Source organism: Orbicella faveolata, unplaced genomic scaffold (assembly GCF_042242905.1).
Source record: "Orbicella faveolata isolate gen_17 unplaced genomic scaffold, um_ofav_v1 contig_2, whole genome shotgun sequence".
Lineage (NCBI taxonomy): Eukaryota > Metazoa > Cnidaria > Anthozoa > Scleractinia > Merulinidae > Orbicella > Orbicella faveolata.
Genome location: NW_028301547.1, coordinates 11,431,007 through 11,450,568, shown reverse-complemented (window position 1 = coordinate 11,450,568; position 19,562 = coordinate 11,431,007). Strand labels below are relative to the sequence as shown.

At 38.0% G+C, this 19,562-nt stretch overlaps 2 protein-coding genes across 4 annotated transcripts in view; one reads left to right on the top strand and one right to left on the bottom strand.

The window, feature by feature from the left end:
• Positions 1 to 911: 911 nt before the first annotated feature.
• LOC110039998 (alpha-L-iduronidase-like) lies at positions 912 to 12,212 on the bottom strand. Of its 2 annotated transcripts, XM_020745180.2 has the most exons (9): positions 11,615 to 12,212; positions 10,928 to 11,136; positions 8,898 to 9,164; positions 7,782 to 7,831; positions 4,748 to 5,240; positions 3,792 to 3,917; positions 3,337 to 3,407; positions 3,043 to 3,155; positions 912 to 2,163 (listed from the first exon to the last, which is right to left on the bottom strand). In XM_020745180.2, exons 1-9 carry the CDS (start codon positions 12,210 to 12,212, stop codon positions 2,060 to 2,062), a joined length of 2,031 nt encoding a protein of 676 aa, XP_020600839.2. In that variant the 3' UTR covers positions 912 to 2,059. The 2 variants fall into 2 exon arrangements, with proteins under 2 accessions (XP_020600839.2, XP_020600840.2); XM_020745181.2 differs by lacking the exon at positions 3,043 to 3,155 and having other exon boundaries at positions 2,072 to 2,163.
• A 21-nt stretch (positions 12,213 to 12,233) lies between these two features.
• The window catches only part of LOC110039999 (eukaryotic elongation factor 2 kinase-like), a 13,065-nt gene continuing 5,736 nt past the window's right edge, over positions 12,234 to 19,562 (top strand). Inside the window, exons 1-8 of one of the 2 annotated variants that reach the window (XM_020745182.2) lie at positions 12,234 to 12,366; positions 14,686 to 14,756; positions 14,919 to 15,357; positions 16,111 to 16,148; positions 16,885 to 17,056; positions 17,737 to 17,889; positions 18,203 to 18,263; positions 18,717 to 18,834. In XM_020745182.2, coding sequence (XP_020600841.2) covers positions 14,941 to 15,357; positions 16,111 to 16,148; positions 16,885 to 17,056; positions 17,737 to 17,889; positions 18,203 to 18,263; positions 18,717 to 18,834 — 959 coding nt within the window. In that variant the 5' untranslated portion in view covers positions 12,234 to 12,366; positions 14,686 to 14,756; positions 14,919 to 14,940. The remainder of the gene's footprint in view (positions 12,367 to 14,685; positions 14,757 to 14,918; positions 15,358 to 16,110; positions 16,149 to 16,884; positions 17,057 to 17,736; positions 17,890 to 18,202; positions 18,264 to 18,716; positions 18,835 to 19,562) is intronic. The other variant, XM_020745183.2, reaches the window with a different exon arrangement.

Here is a 19,562-nt window from a genome sequence, read left to right as displayed (position 1 = left end):
CGTTGATGCCCAGGCCCTGACAGCATTTTGAATACTTTCTTTTTGCTCGAAATCTGAACGTTGTAAGTGCAATGCGAGCAATTGCAAGGCTGCTAACCAAAGGTTGCTTATTTAATACCTTTAGTCCACTGTGCAGTGTAAAAATGTCCTTTTCATGATGCGGAGCCATTATACCATGCTCTACAAATACTGCATTATAAGCGTACCCGCAATTCCCTGGGGCGTTTTATATATATTTTATGTTAGTTTTTTACATTTTGGGGGCCCACTCGCGCTTTGTTGGATATGAAATAATTATCGCCAGTTCGGCGCCTGGTTGGCCATCTATCATCTCAAAAGTCAGGTGGCATGTTCAGGGCCTTTTCTACAGGCTAAAATTTACAGAGGCAAAGAAAGCACCAAATTTGGGCATAAGGTTCAGGGAAAAAATTAAGAAGGGGTGTTGCGTGATCTGACTTCAGAAGAGACGAAAAAATATGCATAGTTTAAAAGCGTCGAAGGATCGACATCGAATTGAGTGTTGAGCCACGGAACCCTTGAATCATCGAAGAATCAATACAACTCCCTGCACGTGAAGTAATTGAAGATAGAAACCATTCACGAGATGCGAGCTAGCCGAAAAGTGCTTTGCTACTATTTAAACCGACTAAGCCAAAAGTGACCGCACTGGAAAGTGACACTTGTATATGTAAGCACCACTGCTGTTATGTGAATCGCGATTAATATCACAAAAAGGTATCATTGTAGAGATGTTTTTATATCTACAAAACAAAAATTTGCGTGCTTGTGTCGTAGGAAATGGTATAGATTTTTTTCAATTCTGTCCATGTCGGCAACAAAACGTTCCCGAAACATAAACCCGGTATCTCGCTGCACGCATCAGTAAGCACTAAATAAGACATAAACAGCACTGTGCTAAATAAGCTTTATTTTTCCTATATCAAAATAGTTTGCTACATATATGACAATTATCGTTTTTCTTTTATACAACTAGGTACATTAAAACATATTTAGTTTCAAAAAGTGGCAATAATTTTCTTATTTGACAAGAATTCTCACAGATCTTCACACCTCGAAGGTTCAGTAATACACCACGCTTCGTTTGCTGGATCCTGGACACTGCCTCTTCACGAAGTTAGATTCAAGGAGACATTACATAGAGGATGGAAAAAAGCATTACTATATACTCAAATTAATCATATCAATCTATCACTGCTTTTCAAGTTTATTGTTTGCTTATTTTCATTTTTTTCAGCTCAAAACTGTTCATTTTTCTCACGATTTCTTTCATGGTAAAATAGAGAATTCAGTAGCCCATAGCGGGAAAAAATTAATTGTATTTAATCTAGTTGTAAATTGTTATGCCACAAATCTAACCTATTTTTAAATCTACAAATCGTTCCGGCACTATTGGCTACTATTTAACAATGTTCAAAAACAATGCTTTTCTTAATTCATTCAAGAACAACATCGATTATTATATATATATATATATATATATATATATATATATAAATATATATATATATATATATGCTTATACACTTTCGGCTGACTCGACGAATCGCGTTACTTTTTTGATATTAATCTTATTTGTATTATATTCGATTATTTATTCTTATTTGGTTTGTGTCTTTTGAGTTTTGTACCGCATTGTCATAGTATCTCGCTTAGTAATCACCGATTGTTTATCATTGGTTAATTTTTTCGTTTTCATGTGTTACCACGCCCTGTTATGTAATCATCTTTGTAATATGATGTCATTTTTTATACTGTAAACTTATTTAAGGTTATTGTAATTTATTATTCACTTGCACTGCAACTGATGAAGGTCTTTGACCGAAACGTTTATTTTTATTAAATTTTTAAACCTTTCTTTAGATTTCTTAGATTTTTTACTGTATATATATTTTTTTTTCGCTCGAAGTTGTCCGTCCTCGTTTTCCACAATTGCCTATATATGTGTGTATATGTATAGTTTTTTTTTTTTCTCTACGATTAAATTTGTAAACAAGACTCAGGGAATAATCAAAGTTTTGTCATCCTTAGCATCATGTGATTAACTTGTCCAGTTGATTGTGACTGGTAACGAGCTTGGACTGTGTCGTCCCCAGTAATCCACTGCCACGATGGAATACCAGCCTTGAACATAATTCCTATCTTCTACAAAACAAAGAGACATAGGCATTAAAACCTTCACCAAAAAACCAACTGTTAGGTAGTGAAGCTTTAATCAACACAACAAATACAACACTACATGGAGCACATGGCGGACCTGATCCAACAGCGCGTAGATCTGACGTAACAGAACGTAAACGAGGCTACTGACGTACCCAGACTCTTATGAGGCGGAAGTTCAAAATACACCACACCAACAATGTAATTTTGGTCCCCACGAGACTTCCCAAAGGGGTCTCTCTTTCCCTCCCAAGGAACATTAAGATATAGGTCCTCCCAAATGCTATCATCGGTGAAAAAACACACTTGTCTCACGCGGTACATAGCAATAGGTATTTGTTCGTTGCTTATTCTGTGCTTCAGATAGCAAACTGCTGTCATTTGACCAATTACTGATCCAGTAACTTAGCCGTGGAGCGGCCATCCTTGATTAGTATTGGTGGATAACTCTAGTCTGTTGCAGACGTTCGTTGATTTGTGAAAAATAAAAAAAAGTTAACCCTAACCGTCAGAGTCTTTTGTTTTCTCTCGCCGTTCTTAGTGCTGCTCACCAGCTGACGGAACGTCTAGAACAGGCTAAGACAAATCTTGGGTACAGAGGCGGGGTGGCGTACCTTACGAAAGTCCCAATATAGTGGAATCCCTATTTCTCGAACTTTCGATTTGTCTAACCTCCCGATAACTCGAACCATAAGTCGTTTCCCTTCCCTCAATGGAACACTGTAATTTTACCCCCGACTTCTCGAACTACCCGATTTTTCAAGCCAGTTTTTGTTTCCCTTGGAGGTTCGAACTGAATCTGGACAATTTTCGACATTTCGACATTTCAATTAGGACAATTTTCGACATTTCGAGGAAGAGTACCTCGAGACAACAGATGATGAAAGGTTGTAAAAATGATGTCCACTTTATTCACTCGCTTGAATGGTCCATGGGAACTTTTGACGGAATACAGGACTTGATAGGAGAGAAGGCATCTTCAAGACAACAGAGATGGTCATGTTTAGAACATAGAGTAAAACGAGAGTCTTATAAGAATGAATCATTGGCTGCATTACTGATATAAACAGAGAATATGAATACAAAGACAGTGCAGATATCTGGCGTCTCTTCTAAAAAAACTGATTACTGAATAAGGAAACAGCAGAGATCTTGTACCTTGACTGCACGTCCCCCCAAGTCACCAGTACTTCATATGACGATACACGAATGAGTCGAACTCCTACGACCTGTGATAAAAACAATTCAGATTTTACATGTACATCGCATTTGGGTAATGTATGGAAAGGCCGTTCATGCATGGCAGATAGGATTAAAAACTAATAGCAGAATTTAAATAGCAGATAAATAGTAAATAGGATTAATTTTGTTGATATTCCAGAACGAGCAGAAACAAAGGATGATATTTGTTATGTCGGGTGGAACCGAAGTACGTAATGAGGATATCAATAAATCTGTGAGGTGGCTAGGCCTGGTAAGCCATCACTCCATTAAGCTCGAGAAACGAAAAATATTGAATTTCAACAGTATTATGTCACACACATATGTGCAGTGTATTTTGTTTTGACTGAATTTGATAAAATTTGATTAGCAAAATGCTACAAGAGCCTCACCTTCTGAGGGGGTGACACAGGTTTTGCACAGACATGCAACAAACTTATTCCTGGCAGGGGGAGCGACAGGAAAATATTTAAGATATCGGAAGAGAGAATACTGGGATCCAGACTTCTAACAGGCTCCTGCAGAACGGAGAAAAGGAACCATGATACGTGAATAACACATAGTTGAGGCGACGTTTGAAGATACGACGGAGGCAATTTGGCAGCAAAAGCACTCTTTACTTCTTCCTTTTATAACAAATATGATTAGATACTTTACAACATTTGAACCCATGGCCTTTCTGATAGCAACACAATGGGTGGCTCTTTCATCGTAACTAATCTAGTTATTTATTTATCGTGAGCAGGTCACCCTTCAGTTTGTAATGTAATGAAACCTTTGATATGGACAAAGTCATTTGACGCGCAGGTGAAACACTCACCTATCGATGAAGGTAAAGTAACCACCGTAACAAGTTTGTAATTAAAGCAGATGTTTTGAGCGTTAGCCCCTCGTCAACGAAAATAATAGACACCCAAGGAGGAGATTGTAGACCTACATCCTTACTGTACTAGTTACAGATTTCATCATTTCGCTGGGCCCTTACAACAGCCACAATATGCTTAACTTGTGTTACAAAATTCTTGTTGATGTTATCATAATTAGAAGCAATTTGATACACAAAAAAAGAGGGAAAAGGAAAAACGCTGCAGAAATATAGACTAGGTCCTCAATTCTTACTATTTTTAATGGAGGCTCTGTCAAACAAGTTGCCGTAACCACATCACCGAGTATATACACATACTTAAAACCTCTCTTCAGCAAATTCTAAGCCATGATCGCACTTGTAATAAGCAAAAATCCCCTGGAGCCAATACACCCATGGTAATTAACTTATGATTAACTTTGGTTGTTACTATGGAGTAAAGACGATGCAGTTAAAAAAAAGAAGAAAATAAGTTACTATTACCTGATGAAGACGGAGTTCACTAAGTTGATCATCACTGGGAAATACAGGAGAGCCCATCTCCTTCCACAAACGAAATGGATTCCCATTGCCATTATCCAGCCTATAAACAACAAATGCCACATCTTGTCTCCATGGTAAATTCACAACAGATATGTTTATTTGTGAAAGTGCAGTTCTCCCTGATGTATCATCGCTGTTGTAAAGCAGAGCTGCCAGTTCCCAGTCATTAGTGGAAGACAATCCAAGAGGCTCAATAATAGTGGCCATTACTCCAAAATCATCATGATCGCCATTTTCAAGTGTTATGGAAGCCTTGATCTGTTCATCACCCAACAGTGCCAGAAGCCCCATGACACTGAGAACAGGTTTCTTGACAAATTCTACCTTCCTTGGATTAGAGTGGTTCATCTGGAATCTAGCCAATAACGTGCGTTGACGGAAGTAGTATGGCGGATAGCTGATGAATCCATTATCATTACTAAGGAGGTTGTATCTTAAAATCAAACAGAGACAATCCTATATTATAAGATGTTCATATAAACCTGCACCCAACATAACACCGAGACTACTTTCAGCTGAGCTTCTTTCTTTCCTTTTGTTTCTAACACCTCTTTTTCCCAAAAAACAAACAAACAAACAAACAAAATTTTTGATTGTCCCTTTCTCTTGTCAGTCACATTATATTACTCGCGTTACGAAACGCAGGAAAAAGCCTTTCGGTCCAAATAGAACACTTTACATTGCTGTAACGAAAGGTTAATGCTCGAAACGTTAGCTTCACAAACTCGCCAAGGCACTTAATTTACCTTTATCAACTCAAGTTGATGATAGCTAAGTATATTAGTCACAAAACTGACTTCCGGTAAGGCGCAGTCCCTGCATACGGCCTCCTATTGAATGTGTTTTTTCTGTGATATATGAAGGTAGAAACAGGTATTTCCCGTTGGAGCTTTCTGCTTGGTTCAGTTGAAATCAGCAGCTACAGTTACAGTCGTGTAGTATATCGAAAACTACAGCCTAGTCTTTAATATGGGATTCCATACTCTGCGTTTATTATTTGCCCAGCAGAAACTGAGTTGGTTCTAACAACTGCAGGTAGTCGGGTTTTGCCGTAACGGCTGGGCAAAAGCTCTAGCATCAGAGAAATTTGGTAGATCAGCGATATGACTAGCAGACACGGACAGTTTCACTGCGACTTTTGTAAGTTTGGTTTTCGGTAAGTCTGAAAGAACAAGGCAACGAACCAATTCGTAATTGCCCTTAGACAGCACATTTGATCCTCAGACACCATTTCACACCACTTTACCCCCCTTACCCCCTTCAGTTTCCTTGTAAACTGCTGGCAGTCTGTTTTTCTCTCGAAATTCAGCAGGGGTTACGAGGCGAGACGCTTTAGCCCAAAGGGGAATGAGACGAGACATGGGCGCGGCACGCACGTCTTCCCTACTCGGCCATACCGCCCTTGTCCCGCCTTCTTCCCTACTCGGCCACCGCCATACCGCCCTTTTGCGTTCGCGATGACTAAACACTCGTCTAGTTTCCTTCTGCACTATGTGACAACCGGGATGAGCATTCAATTCTGGGGGCTGAGGGGTAATAGCTTGGCAGAGGCCGAGGGAACTGCCATCAATAAAGGGAAGCTTCGTTCCCCTAAAGAAGACTTACAAGAAGATGTCTCCTTGGATAGAACGCGGGTTCTTGTTCATTCAGCAACAGGAGTTGTTGCTACAGTTACGTGGCAGAACTGTAGGTTTGTATGCAGACTTCTGCGACAGCCATTGCTGACCTCTCGTTTAGATCCAAGCTTTTTAGCACAGCATAGGCATTGTCATGGTAGTATTTTGGTGGTATTTCCCTGGCCCACACTGGGTGTCATATTGCTACCAAAACCAAGCTACCCACTCCATGATTATAGTCCCTAGTATCCCTTAGCTTTCGACACACGTGAGCTTTTTTCATAATTTGAAACGCTTATTTCATGATAGTCTGGCATGTCTCCTGACGCATGTCACAGTTGGTGAGTTCTATGATGTTGAAGATCTTTTAAGGTGGGTGAACACAGTTTTTGATACCTGTGTTTCATTCACCCTTTTCTCTAAAACCCTTGATCCCTCGGTCATCAAAAATGGCAGCAAGCAAGTTAACAACACAAACTTTTGTTTTTTGATGGTTAAGCTGACGTATGTGCCGTTTCCATGGCAACACGAGCAAATATAACCAGGCCTTTAAAATCGGTTTTGTTTATTTGTAGAAAATCTAGTCATTGGATTTTCCTTATAATTTGCACGCAACAAGCTTGAAACGATTCCCACAAGTTAACACCATTTTGCTAATAATTTAACAGAGAGATCTTTAATTATCCCTTGTTGAAGGTTAACTGGAATATCTAGAATTTCCTTCGTTAAAGTTCAATTATTTTCAATACTCCAGTTACTTATTTCCTAAAGTATTTTCGTGCCAAATTTCGTGAAATTTTAATGAATGGTTCTCGAGAAATAGGCGTATTTCCGAGAGTGCAATTTTTCATTCAATCGCAATTTTGTGACTTACTACGCATGCGCTACATTTAACTGGGTTCTTTCGGTAACAAAGAAAAAGCTGAGAATTGCTGGGTTCTTTGCATCGTTACCTTCTCTAACATATCTTTGTAATAAAATACTAAGACCATCAATACACTCCGTTCAGTTATAGAGAAAAATAGCATAGATAGTGCGGGTGTTGAGTAAATAAAATGATCGCTCTATTGACGGCATGTTTGTTTTTTACAATCCTTGTACGCGCGCTGAATTGCATCAGCAAAAACACGCGCGAAAACTGTGTTCGGCCACCTTAATGTCATGTGGGTGAAGGAGTTTCTCTATGTTACTGCTTACTTAGTGATGTAATGTAGCTAGTTCGTCGGAGTGGGTGTTAAATTAGTCGGCTTGGGATCCTTTGTACAGTATTATGTTCTGTTTTCCAATCGAAAAGGATGTGATGTGTCAAGTGTATGACTATATATTTCAAAAATAAGAATGAAGAAGTTATAACTAACCTAACACTGAAATTCGTTTTTACGAACATTTCTTGATGCTGTGCCAAGATCTGTAAAGCAACCAGAAATTTGTAAGTAAATGTGGTATTGTCTTGTTGTAGAGTGTCAATAAGTTAGCCCCCAAAATCAACACAGATTGTCAGTGGTGACATCTGTTACATGCATAACGTTAGTTCTGAAAATTTGGTATTACAACAAGACAACAATATTTATGTTCCCTGCCCACATTAAGGGAATTTAATCACCATTAATTTATGCCTGTGTATGAATAATGAATTAAGTAAATTACTTTTACTTTGTCTAACTTTGCTTTGACTACTGAATTTTCTAATAAAACTGAAAGACCACCAGAACAGTTTTATGACTTTTTAAGTTGCTTCCTCTTTATCTTTATTAAGGCATCACATCAACAACCACCTTTAAAAGATCCAAACCTGTAAAAGATCCATTACAAAATAAAATCTAAACCTATCTAAAGTAAGAAGGTTAGGAAGATTGGTGCTAAAATGCATATAATTCTTAACTGAAGATATGCTACTTTGAGACTGAAAATTTGTGGCATCTGAAATTTCATTTTACGTAATTCGTGATACATTTTTGTCAGAGATAACAGTCTTTACAAGAACTGTAGTCATACTAAACTACAGTCTGGGCTAATATGAAGTCACAGTAGGTTCACAGACTGTTATTTAAAAACCAGTTCCAATATCAAATAACTTAAGGTAGTAAATTCACTTTCTTACCATGGCATGACCTATTCTACCAAGTGCAATGCAATCACACCAAAATGCAAGCCACTGAATTTGAATGTGATTATCACATATTAACTTGGAACATTTTGTTTACTCATAATAGTCCAAATAGTCTTTAATACCCTGGTTGAGATCACAGCACATCACTCTACCCCCAGATCACTTGCAGTTGAGGTTTCTCATTCATTTTTAGGCCATACACTGTAGAAACGTAAAATTGATAAGGGCTAGAAATGCCAATAACTATGCAGCTGCCTGCATTTTGCTTTATGCTTCATATTCAGAATGGGACCATTTGTTAATAAGGATGTCTCTTTAACTGAAATACGTCAGGATACTTATTGGGTGAACTTTAATTACCCACCTTAACTACAATGGCTGCATATGTTGCATCTGCTCTCCACTCTTCACCCAAGCTCCAACCAACTAATGGATCTCCTTCATCATTGTATATTGGTGAAGTCTTGTATTTGGGAACAAGGTGAGCTATTTCCTCTAGAACCACTGTTTCGTTATTTAAAATGGTCAGAGAGTGTTCATTGCCTTTGATGTGGAAAGAAATAAAATCAAGTCTAACCCCTCTCTCACCAGTGAAGAAATTAGTACCATTGTTGCAGTGCTGTAGCAGAGACTGTAATAACAAACAAAACAACAGCATGATCATTTCTACTCAATAAAGTAAGACCCCCTTTGAATCTTAAAAACTAAGACCTAAGATCCCCTGCAAATCTCAAAATCTAAAGTCTTAAGTTTATAATTGAAAGATTTTGTGCAAAAAGGGCGTATATCGCCCAAAAAGTGATATACAGTGGTATACATGACTTGTATGCCCTTTTTGCATGAAATCTTCCAGTTATAAAGACCTGAGTTTACTTTTACTTTGAAGATGTTGATTGGTCAAACAAGAACCAGATCTTCAAAAGAAAACAATTTTGGGGTGTGTCATGTTGATTTAAAATTTCAAATTAAAGCAAACTGAGGTCTTGGTTTTTGAGATTCAGAGGAGTTTTAGGTCTTAGTTAGTTCTTAGATCTTACAAAAGGTCATTCATGAAGAGTTGAGAAACCAACTGATGAAAAACTACAAAACATAATAAAAGTCTGAAGTGCCAGAGGTTCAGTTTTTATTTTCCACCCAACTTCTGGCCTCAGTTACATGTAGAGATCGCTATCTGAATATCATGTTATATCGCTGTCAATTGGATTTAATTCCAGACCTGGCCAATATGCCACTGATGGTCATTACATGAACAAGTTTTGTTTTTCTCTTCACCTAGATGTTGTAACTGGGTTCTGGCACATTTTACCCTAGGGGACCTGGGGTAATACTTTCAGTTTAACAAATTGGTGTCAATTTTTCATGCGTCTGTCCTGTTATTGTTCATAAACTTAGTCATGACATTGTCAAAGTAGCTGTGGATCCACGAGGCGATAGCTGAGTGGATCGGCAGAGTACTTTGACATTATGTCAGATGTGACGAAATTCATTGTCACTAACAAGACAGACACACTAAAAACTGATGTCAATTTGTTTTTTATGATTATGACAAATTGTCAAATTATCCACTCTCACTTGCTAATGCGTCTCATAAATTATAAATTCATGTGTCTGTCTGCTTATTGACAATGAAAATTAGCCAATGAGTGAGAGAGAATTTCTGCAGTTATTGTCAAAACTGGATTATAAACATTGTACCCCAGCAGGAGTATGAAGTACACCTTGTCAATAAGTTCTAAGGAAACTGAAATTTCTTACAGTGTAAGCTCTTATAACTACTGCTTTGGGACACTTTGGCCAAATGCAGACTTAAACTTCTTAAATAATTTCACAAAGTACTTTATTTTTCCATTTGTTTTAAACTAGACACCAACTTTCACCACCTTAGTTATAGAGCATTTTCACATGACGTCACGGCAGCCATATTGGTGTTCCAAAACAATGAAATGGCGGCCATGTTGGTGTACCAAACCAATCCTGTGGGAATTGAACTCTTTTCTTATGTAAACACTTCCTTTTGTTTCAATAAATTTGCATGGCTCCTGACCACGTGAGTGAAAATGCTCTATATGCACACACGTGGTGAGCCTTTTTTCCAGCTTACCTCAGTCTGTTCAATGTGACTTCTGACAGCAGAACCTGGCTGTCTCAAAATTGGTTATCTTGAACTCCCTCGCTATTTCAAACTCAAATGGCTTACCCTGGGATGTGCTTTCTCAGTTAAATACTGTTGGCTATCTCAAACCCAGAACTTCTCAAACTATTTTTTGTTTCCCTCAGAAGTTAATGAGATAACAGGGTTCAACTGTATGTCTAAAACTTAGCAAATTAAAACTTGGCATGTTATGAAATAATTTTAGCAACAAGAAGAGGGACATGGCTGGTGCTTCCACATACCCAAAATATTGGATGACTGTCTGGGTATCCTGTGGCAGGTCCTCCAAGTTGTAAAGATGGATGAGCCATCTTGAGTCCTTCAGAACAAGCATCATAATACATGAGGTATCCTTTGATGGAAACATGGAGGCCATCAAAATGGTGTTTATTCTGTGGTTCATTCCAGGATTCAAAGTTCCACTGGGATACTTCCTCTAGCCCAAATACCTCTGACATTAGGAAAAAAAATACTTAATTTGAACCTTTCCATAATGACTACCTTTGGGGCAGAAGGAAGAGGGAGTTGTAGGGCAAGTAAAGAAACCTAATATTGCAATTTTAGTCTTTCACGTGTAATGCGTATGTGGCACGATGCATCTCTACCAACTCTCCTGGATGCAGACTGAATCACCCAGTCTCCCAAAAGGGTCACCTTTGAGACACCTCGAAAATGCAAAGAAGTGGCCCGTAATTTTCTTAACAAGAGTGCACTGCTACGCTACTCACTATCTACAACAGAATTTAGATAGTGAGTAACGTAGACAATCAGACGATGACATGTACTGTGTGATAGAATGCTGGTAGATATATACTAAAACCTGATACGAACACGGTACAGGTTATTAGCTGATCCGTTAATACATAGTTAATGGTTAATATAACAGAGAAAAGGGTCTAATACCCTGTCTTAAATTTCTAAATCTTAACCTATGAGATGTTTTCCCAAACTTGCTATAAGATCCCTCCATGCATAGATTTGTGCAGTATCATCAAAATCTGAAAAGAAATTTGATGGATTTCCCATCAGTTCAAATCCAGGCTTCAAATCATTCCCTACAAGCAAGCTCATTGCTTTATCCAGGTATGTAAAGTTGTAAACAAGTCGGTCAACGTCCAGCACCATGGAAACCAGATCCAATAACCAGTGAATTCGCACTTGCTTTATACCCTTATTGGGCACGGAACCTATGTAAGCTAAGTTCTGTAGCTCATCGTTGGTGAAGATGAATTTCCTGAAGTCTTGATGAGGGTCTGGCGGACAGAATCCGGTGCTTTCCCAGAAGTGTCGCAAAGGACCAACAACTCGACTGGCGTCCAAGACCACATTGACAATATCAGTTTGCTCTCCACTTATGAGCAAAATTAACACTGCATTAACCAATACTTCTATCCACATCACCGTAATTCTTACAAGTTTCACTCCTCGGGTTAAGTCAAGTAATCTCAGATATCCCAGGACGGGCCCCCAGGATGGGGTTCCCAGGACATCTCCCGGGACTGGACGGGGTCGACCCAGTTTTCCCATTCTCACCCTATCTCGACTCTACCTGAGTGTAAATCATCTGATCACTGAAGTTCGAGCTTTTGTTGTGCTTTTATAACTGCTAAAGAGTTTGAGTCTTTTTAGGTCAATGCGTTATTGCTCTGGAAAGCTTCATTGGAACTTACAGGACGAAAAGGTGAGAAAACCAAACTGAAAGTAGGCCAGACAGAGGCTTCTGTTTGTACTGAGCTTGAAAGATATCTAATATGGAGCGATTTGTGTGTTTCTGCTTTCGTGTACGTACCCTTAAAACAGCAGTTGTTTTACAGTCTAATCAGTTGAATTCTGTTCTGTTAGTAAGCGAAAGCTTAATATTTGCATGAGGTGGAATACAAACGTTAGCTGAGGACTCCGTAAGAGCGAAGCCTTAATTTAGCTCGAGAATTTTAATAATATTTCCATAAGTTTTCGTACTTTGCCTTCGTGTTGGAATTTTAGTGACAAATTTGAAAATTCAGGTGCATATTATTCTTCCGAGTGCCTGGGAATTAGAAACAATCTCGCAGAATTTTGTTACTAATTGTGCCGTTATTTAGCAATTCTCTATTTTCCAATTGCCCGTAATTCACTCTGTTTGCCCCCAAATTTTGCATAAACTATTGTTGTGAAATGCTCTTGGGAATATGCAGACCTCCCAAGAGTATTTCACAACAATAGTTTATGCAAAATTTGGGGGCAAACAGAGTGAATTGTGGGCAACTGGAAAATAGAGAATGTCAGGAGAAGTAGCAAAATAAACACGAAAGGAAAGAAATGCTTGGTCACTGAGCATGTGCGGTATATAAATGTCACGAAGTGTCCAACCTGGTTAGGGCTTAGAGCTGACTAAAATAACAATAATCTCACCATCTGAAAGAGAGCTAATCATCAGCTGAAATTCAACTTGAAAACAAAGATGGAGTAATTTGGAAGGTGTAGTGCTGCAGTTTTGGGCAAGCGGTTTCCAGTTTTGGGCAAGTTTTTATAATTTTGTGATCCACCCAAAAAGCCATTGACTTTGCCCTATCCAAAAGTATCCCATCATATGAGTGAGATATTCTTCGCAGATTTTTCTAAGGGCTTTGATTTGATTGATCACTCAATATTGATGCAGGAACTCGCTGATCTTGAAGTTCATCCAGTTCTTTTATCTTGGATAACAGCATTCTTGACATACCGGAAGCAAGCAGTTAGAATCGGAAGTACTTTGTCTGATTGGCTGACACTAAAAGGAGGAGTGCCCCAAGGAACTAAATTGGGTGTAGTCCTCTTTACGGTGATGACAAACAGACTGCTCTCTGACTGGCGGCTGCGCATCAAATACGTCGATGATACCAGTGCTCTCGAAATAATTCCAAGGAACTCCCCTAGTTTACTTAATGTTGTGGCCTCAGACATTCACAATTTTGCCATTGCTCAAAATATGAGACTCAATCCAACTAAGTGTAAAGAAATGCATAATAATTTCCTACGCAACTCCAATTGTCTCATTAATCCCATAATAATTGGCGGCAATGTCATCAAGAGTGTCAATACCTATAAAATCTTAGGAGTTATTATGGACAATGACCTGAAGTGGAACTCTCATGTTGATTACATTATTAAGAAGGCTTGTAAGAAGTTATATTCCCTTAGAGTTCTGCGCAGAGCCAGGGTGTGCCAACCCAACATGTTGAGGATATACCTTTGCTCAGTTCGGCCAGTTTTGGAGTATGCAGTACCGGTCTGGCAGGATATTCCTGCCTATCTGTCCGAAGCCATAGAGCGAGTGTAAAAAAGGGCGCTTAACATAATTTACCCCGAAGCAGAATCATACGCTCATGCATTACTATTAGGTAAACTAGGTAGGTTAGATGATAGAAGAGTACACTTGTGCTATAAATATATGGCGAAAATGAAGTCCCCCACCCACCCTTTGCATCATCTGCTCCCCAGTCCACTCCTGGACATGCCTAACTATCCCTTAAGGCAGAAAACACAAAAGTATTATCTTTTCCGGAACATTCAGGCCTGCAGGACAAAGAGAGTAGAGGACTTTTTTACATTTAAATATTTTATGTGACTCAATTGATAGTATCACTCTTATACTTGTAAACATGCAGGCCTGCACGACAAAGAGAGTAGAGGACTTTTTTACATTTAAATATTTCATGTGACTCAATTAATAGTACCATTGTTATATTTGTAAATTACTGTACTTTAGATAATTTAAGATTGTAAAATGTACTTGTTAATTCAGTTGTTTTACTGCAAGAGAGTTTTAATAAACTACTTTATGAGATAAAACTTATGTACATGTACCAAGAAATTGGTTTGGTGACTGAGAAGTAAACAACTGTCTGTGATGATGTAGTTGAATTGGTCTGGGAATTTGTTTACATCTTGGTTTCTGATAGTTTCTTGTTTGAAAAACAGTTAGTATTTACTGAGGAATATTTTCTTCTCAGTTGCTAATAAAAGCTGCATTTCTGTATAGGTTCCTGCAAGATTACTTTGAAGACCTCAGTGTATAATTTATATATGAAGATCTTTGAAGATCCTTGGAAGGTAGACCATAATGACGTCCAAATATCCCCCCAAAAGCATCACTAAAAATTAAATTTCCTCTTTTTTATATATTGCAGAAAATTATATTTAAATAGTGTAAACATTAGTGGGCAATGGTTATCACATCCTCACATAATAATTAAATGCCATGTTCCATAACAGAAGTGCTTCAAGTGGAAGTCTCATGAGTGAAAACAGATGTAATTATGGAAAAGCAATGGAATCAGGTTGTGAAAGCTGCAACAAATTGGACAAAAAAATGGTGGATGATTGGAACGATGAAATTGGATCATTAACAGATGATAATGTCACAGCTGAAGGAACTAATGATCAGCGTAAAGATGTTACAACTGATGGTCCGCTAAAACAGACTAATTCTGTAAACCAGGAGGTAGCTAAAGATGGTAAAAAAACTCATCCAAAACTGCAGCACCATTTAAGTTGGCAGAATGCTCTAAAAAAAGCAAAAAGTTTGCCAGATCCATGGGAAAAGTTTCACATTGATGATTCCTGTCCTACAGAAGTTGCTATAAGACATCGGTATAATGCATTGAAAAAGAACTGGGTACAGGATGAAGTGAGAGTCAAAATGGAGTCATTGGTGAGTTGTTCTTTGAGTTGTTATATAATTTTGCATATTTTTACACCTGGTTCACACTGGACTGGTGATGAAAAGAGTAAGCACAAGATAGTAACATCAGAGGACATCTGCTGACAACAGCATCAAGATGGGCAACAGGGAGGATCATTAATATCAGAAATGTCAAGTGTCTAAAGAATTCTCTTCCCTTCAAGGTGGCTGGCAACAGAAAATATCCATACTTACCCCAAGGGGGTCTCAAAAGCCAAAACTTTTAAAGGAAAGGTTGAAACAAAACTAGAATTTCCAGAGGGATTTTTTGGGGGGGTGGGGGAGGGGGGTGGGGGGACAGGCCTGAAACCAAAATAGTCTCCAGAGGTGGGAGGAATATGGATATTTTCTGGAACTACACATTGTGCAAGACTTAGTTTAAACCAAGGCTTTCTGTACCTTTAGACTCTTACATCTACATAATATTGTACATCTGGCTTGGTTTCTAATACAAAATGTGTAAAATGTGGGGGGCAAATAGAGTGAATTATGGGCAATTGGAAAATAGAGAACTGCCTCCAGGGTATTTTGTGTAGTATTAAGAGGTTTATAGCCAATACTACAGTGAGCTGAACCAGTTGTAAATGTCACCTTCCATTTGTTACAAACATCTCTTTACAACACTACCTAAACATGCTGTTGAAAGGGAAGAGTTTAAAGTACTCCAGCCAATGACTTTGTAGCCTATGGCTGAGTCCAATTGCTGTATTTATTTCATTGTAGCCATTTGATCAAGGAGCAATGAGGGAGTGTTTCAGATTGTAAGTACTTAATAACTATTGCCAAATAAGTCAATCTAGCATCGTTGTGATACTCTTGTATAACACCCAGTGCATCCAATAAAATAACGTAACATTTTCTAATTAATAAAGCCACATTTGGTTTTGAATTTAGGGTTGTAAAGTTAGCTACAACAAGGAGCTATTTCACAGAGAAATATCATTTCATTTCTGTAATGATTACCTACTGTAGGTGGATTTAGAGTATGCTGCATAATAAGACTGGGGTGATAATTGCATTATTACACTCTTGGGAGTGCAATAATGTTAGCTTAGATTTAGGGTTAGTCATTTTGACTTTTTAAATTGCGAGACCAAGACTTCAAAGTGTTTTAAATGCGAGTGCCAGACTCTTAGACCTCCAGATTTCTTTTATAACTTGAACAAACAAATCAGGACTTCAAGACTTTCCTAGCCTTGTAAATATTGAGACTCTAAGACAGCTAATGTAAAAACAAAAGTCAAGACTGCGAGATGTAAGATGCACCAAAAAAATGAGACAATGAGACCTGTGAAATTCAACAAAAATTTTGCAAGGCTCATGGTTTTTGAAGGATTATTCAACACCCCTATCATTGTGAGTAGCAATATGTTGAACACTATGTGCTTACCTGTTTGTTTGTCCAGGTATGAATTCATTCATCAGAAATCCAGAGTGAATTGAAATTGTTTTCACATGTAGGTGTTAAAACTAAGCCATGTACCTTTTCTATCACAGGAAGAAGTTATCAAATTTCTCAAAACACATGAATTGGAAGCACGCAGCAAACTATGTATGCAAACAGTACATTGATGCAGTTAGCAGAGTTGTCTATTTTGATGATGTGAGACTCCAAATGGATGCTAAGCTCTGGGGAGAAGAGTATAATAGATACAACCCACCAAAAAAGGTTTGTTAACTTACTAACTAGGCCACTTGGATGAACATTTACCAAATGAATGAAGTTTTTGAATAACAAGGAAACAAGGAGAACTGTTGAATGTTGTAAATTATCACATTTTCCAGACTGAGAAAGCTTAAGACCAGTGTCATCTACTTAACAAATAGATTCCATGTTGCCATAAATATGTTCAGTAATAGATCACAAATGACATCAAAATGTGGTAGAAACAAAAAGTGAGGCACACAAGCCGTGAAATGAGTGTGTCACTGATGTTCAGATTACCAAATTTTGACATGTAAATCTGTGATCACTGAACAGACACACGGCAACATGGAATCTATTTGTTTTATTCAATAAAGAAACAAAATGTTGTTATGGACATCATCCTTGCATCAGTCATCCAATAAAACTTCTCATTCAGCACATTTTGTCTTGGGTTATTACTGTACATGTAAATCCAAACGGATTTAATAATAGCTCCGCAGACATTGATACAGGGTTGTCTAGTGTAAAAAGTTATATTAATTTTGAACAAAATGACATACATGTATGTCATGAGTGTGTCTTTCCTAGCAAGATGCCCAAGTTACACTTTGTTGAAAGTGAAATTGTTGAGAGCTGTTTTCAAGTTGGCTGCTGTGTATAAATGTCAATTATGACTTTGAATAATTTGTTTTTGCCAACAGGTGGATATCTTCCAGGTTTGTGTTATTGAAATGAAGGACAGAGAAGGGTCACCATTGTTTCACTTGGAGCATTTTATTGAAGGAAAATATATTAAGTACAACTCAAACTCTGGCTATGTGTTGCGGGATGAAACTCTCCGCTGTTCTCCTCAGGTACAGTAATTGAAGAGTATATCTTACTAGATGTGTTTGTATTAAGGGGGACTGACTGTATCCAGACTTAGTTAAATAAGCCTCTTCCAGGCATTCAGTTAGTTGGGGCGTAGCACAAAGAACAGCGTGTGAAAAAATTTTAAAAAAAAGTGGTGATAGGAAGCGCTTCGTCTTGCCGCACTTTTTTATTTTTTTGCACACTGTTTTTTGTGCTGCCCCCCAAGTACTTGAATGCCTGGAAGAGGCTAAGTACAATAAATTCATAAATTATTCTAAATTCAAAATTGATTACCATATTATTATTTATTCACAGGCATTTAGCCATTTTACATTTGAGAGGTCTGGTCATCAGTTAATTGTGGTTGATATTCAAGGTGAGATATTCCATTATATAGATAACTTTGATTAAATATACAGTCATGTAGTAAAAATGTGCAGTACCAGAAAATATCCATACTCCCCCCACAGAAGGGATTGGAATTTCCTGGGAGGTGGGGGGTTCTCTAAGACAAAAAATTTAAAGAAATGGATCGAGTTTAATTGGAATTTCCAGAGGGGCTGGGGGGTCTTGGAAAAAATCCCTTCCGTGGGGGAGGTATGGATATTTTCTGGAACTACACAATATGTTATTTTACATTGTTCAGCCCATCTGAGGGCCTAAAGCTAATTTAATGAACAATTATAGATAATACTGTAGAAGGCAAGAATTGTCAGGTTGAGGGTAAGCTTCCTGTCAAGTGTCAAAAGATGTGAATGATGATGTGGATGATGATTTCACCCTTTCTGATATCAGAAAAAAGCATGAACGTTCTTTCGTCTCATTTTAGGTGTTGGTGACCTGTACACAGACCCACAGATTCATACAGCAGATGGAAAGGATTATGGTGATGCCAATTTGGGTCCAAGGGGAATGGCACTTTTTTTCAGTTCTCATAAATGTAACAAGTAAGTTATGCGTTCTGATCTTTGCTATGTTATACAAGTCATGTAACTTAATTTAGTTCCGTTGACTACAGTATATACACTGTAAGTTTAGGAGATAGATTCCATGTTGCCGTGCATCTGTTTAACAAATTGACGTGTCTGAGTTTTTCATGCGTCTGTCCTGTTATTGATCATAAATTTCATCATAACATTGTCAATGTAGCTGTGGATCCACGAGGCAATAGCTGAGTGGATCTGCAGACTACGTTGGCAATGTTATGATGAAATTAGTAATCGATCACAGATGATGTCAAATAAATGTGGTACGAACAAAAAAGTGGCCTACCACATTTTGACATTCTCTGTGATCTATTACTGAACACTGATGCACAGCAACATGAAATCTATCTGTTTTGTGCAGTGTAATAAGGAAACAAAAACAAATGTCACACCTGCTTTCAGTGTTACATGCGTAGTGACTATCTTTCGACATGCCTCTTTCGACATGCTATGTAACCTGGCCTACATCAAAAATGTGAGCACAACTGACTTCTTTACAGTTTAACTCGACTTTGTCATGAAAAATGGATTTATTTGACATCAGAATAATGTTGGAGTATCAAGAAGTCATTCTGTGAGAGATGAATCAACTGCTTTGAATGTTTACATCTTTTGAATATTAACTGAGCGGTAGCGGCCCAATTCTACCGGAAGTCACTATTGAGAGCCGATCAACTACACTAAAATCG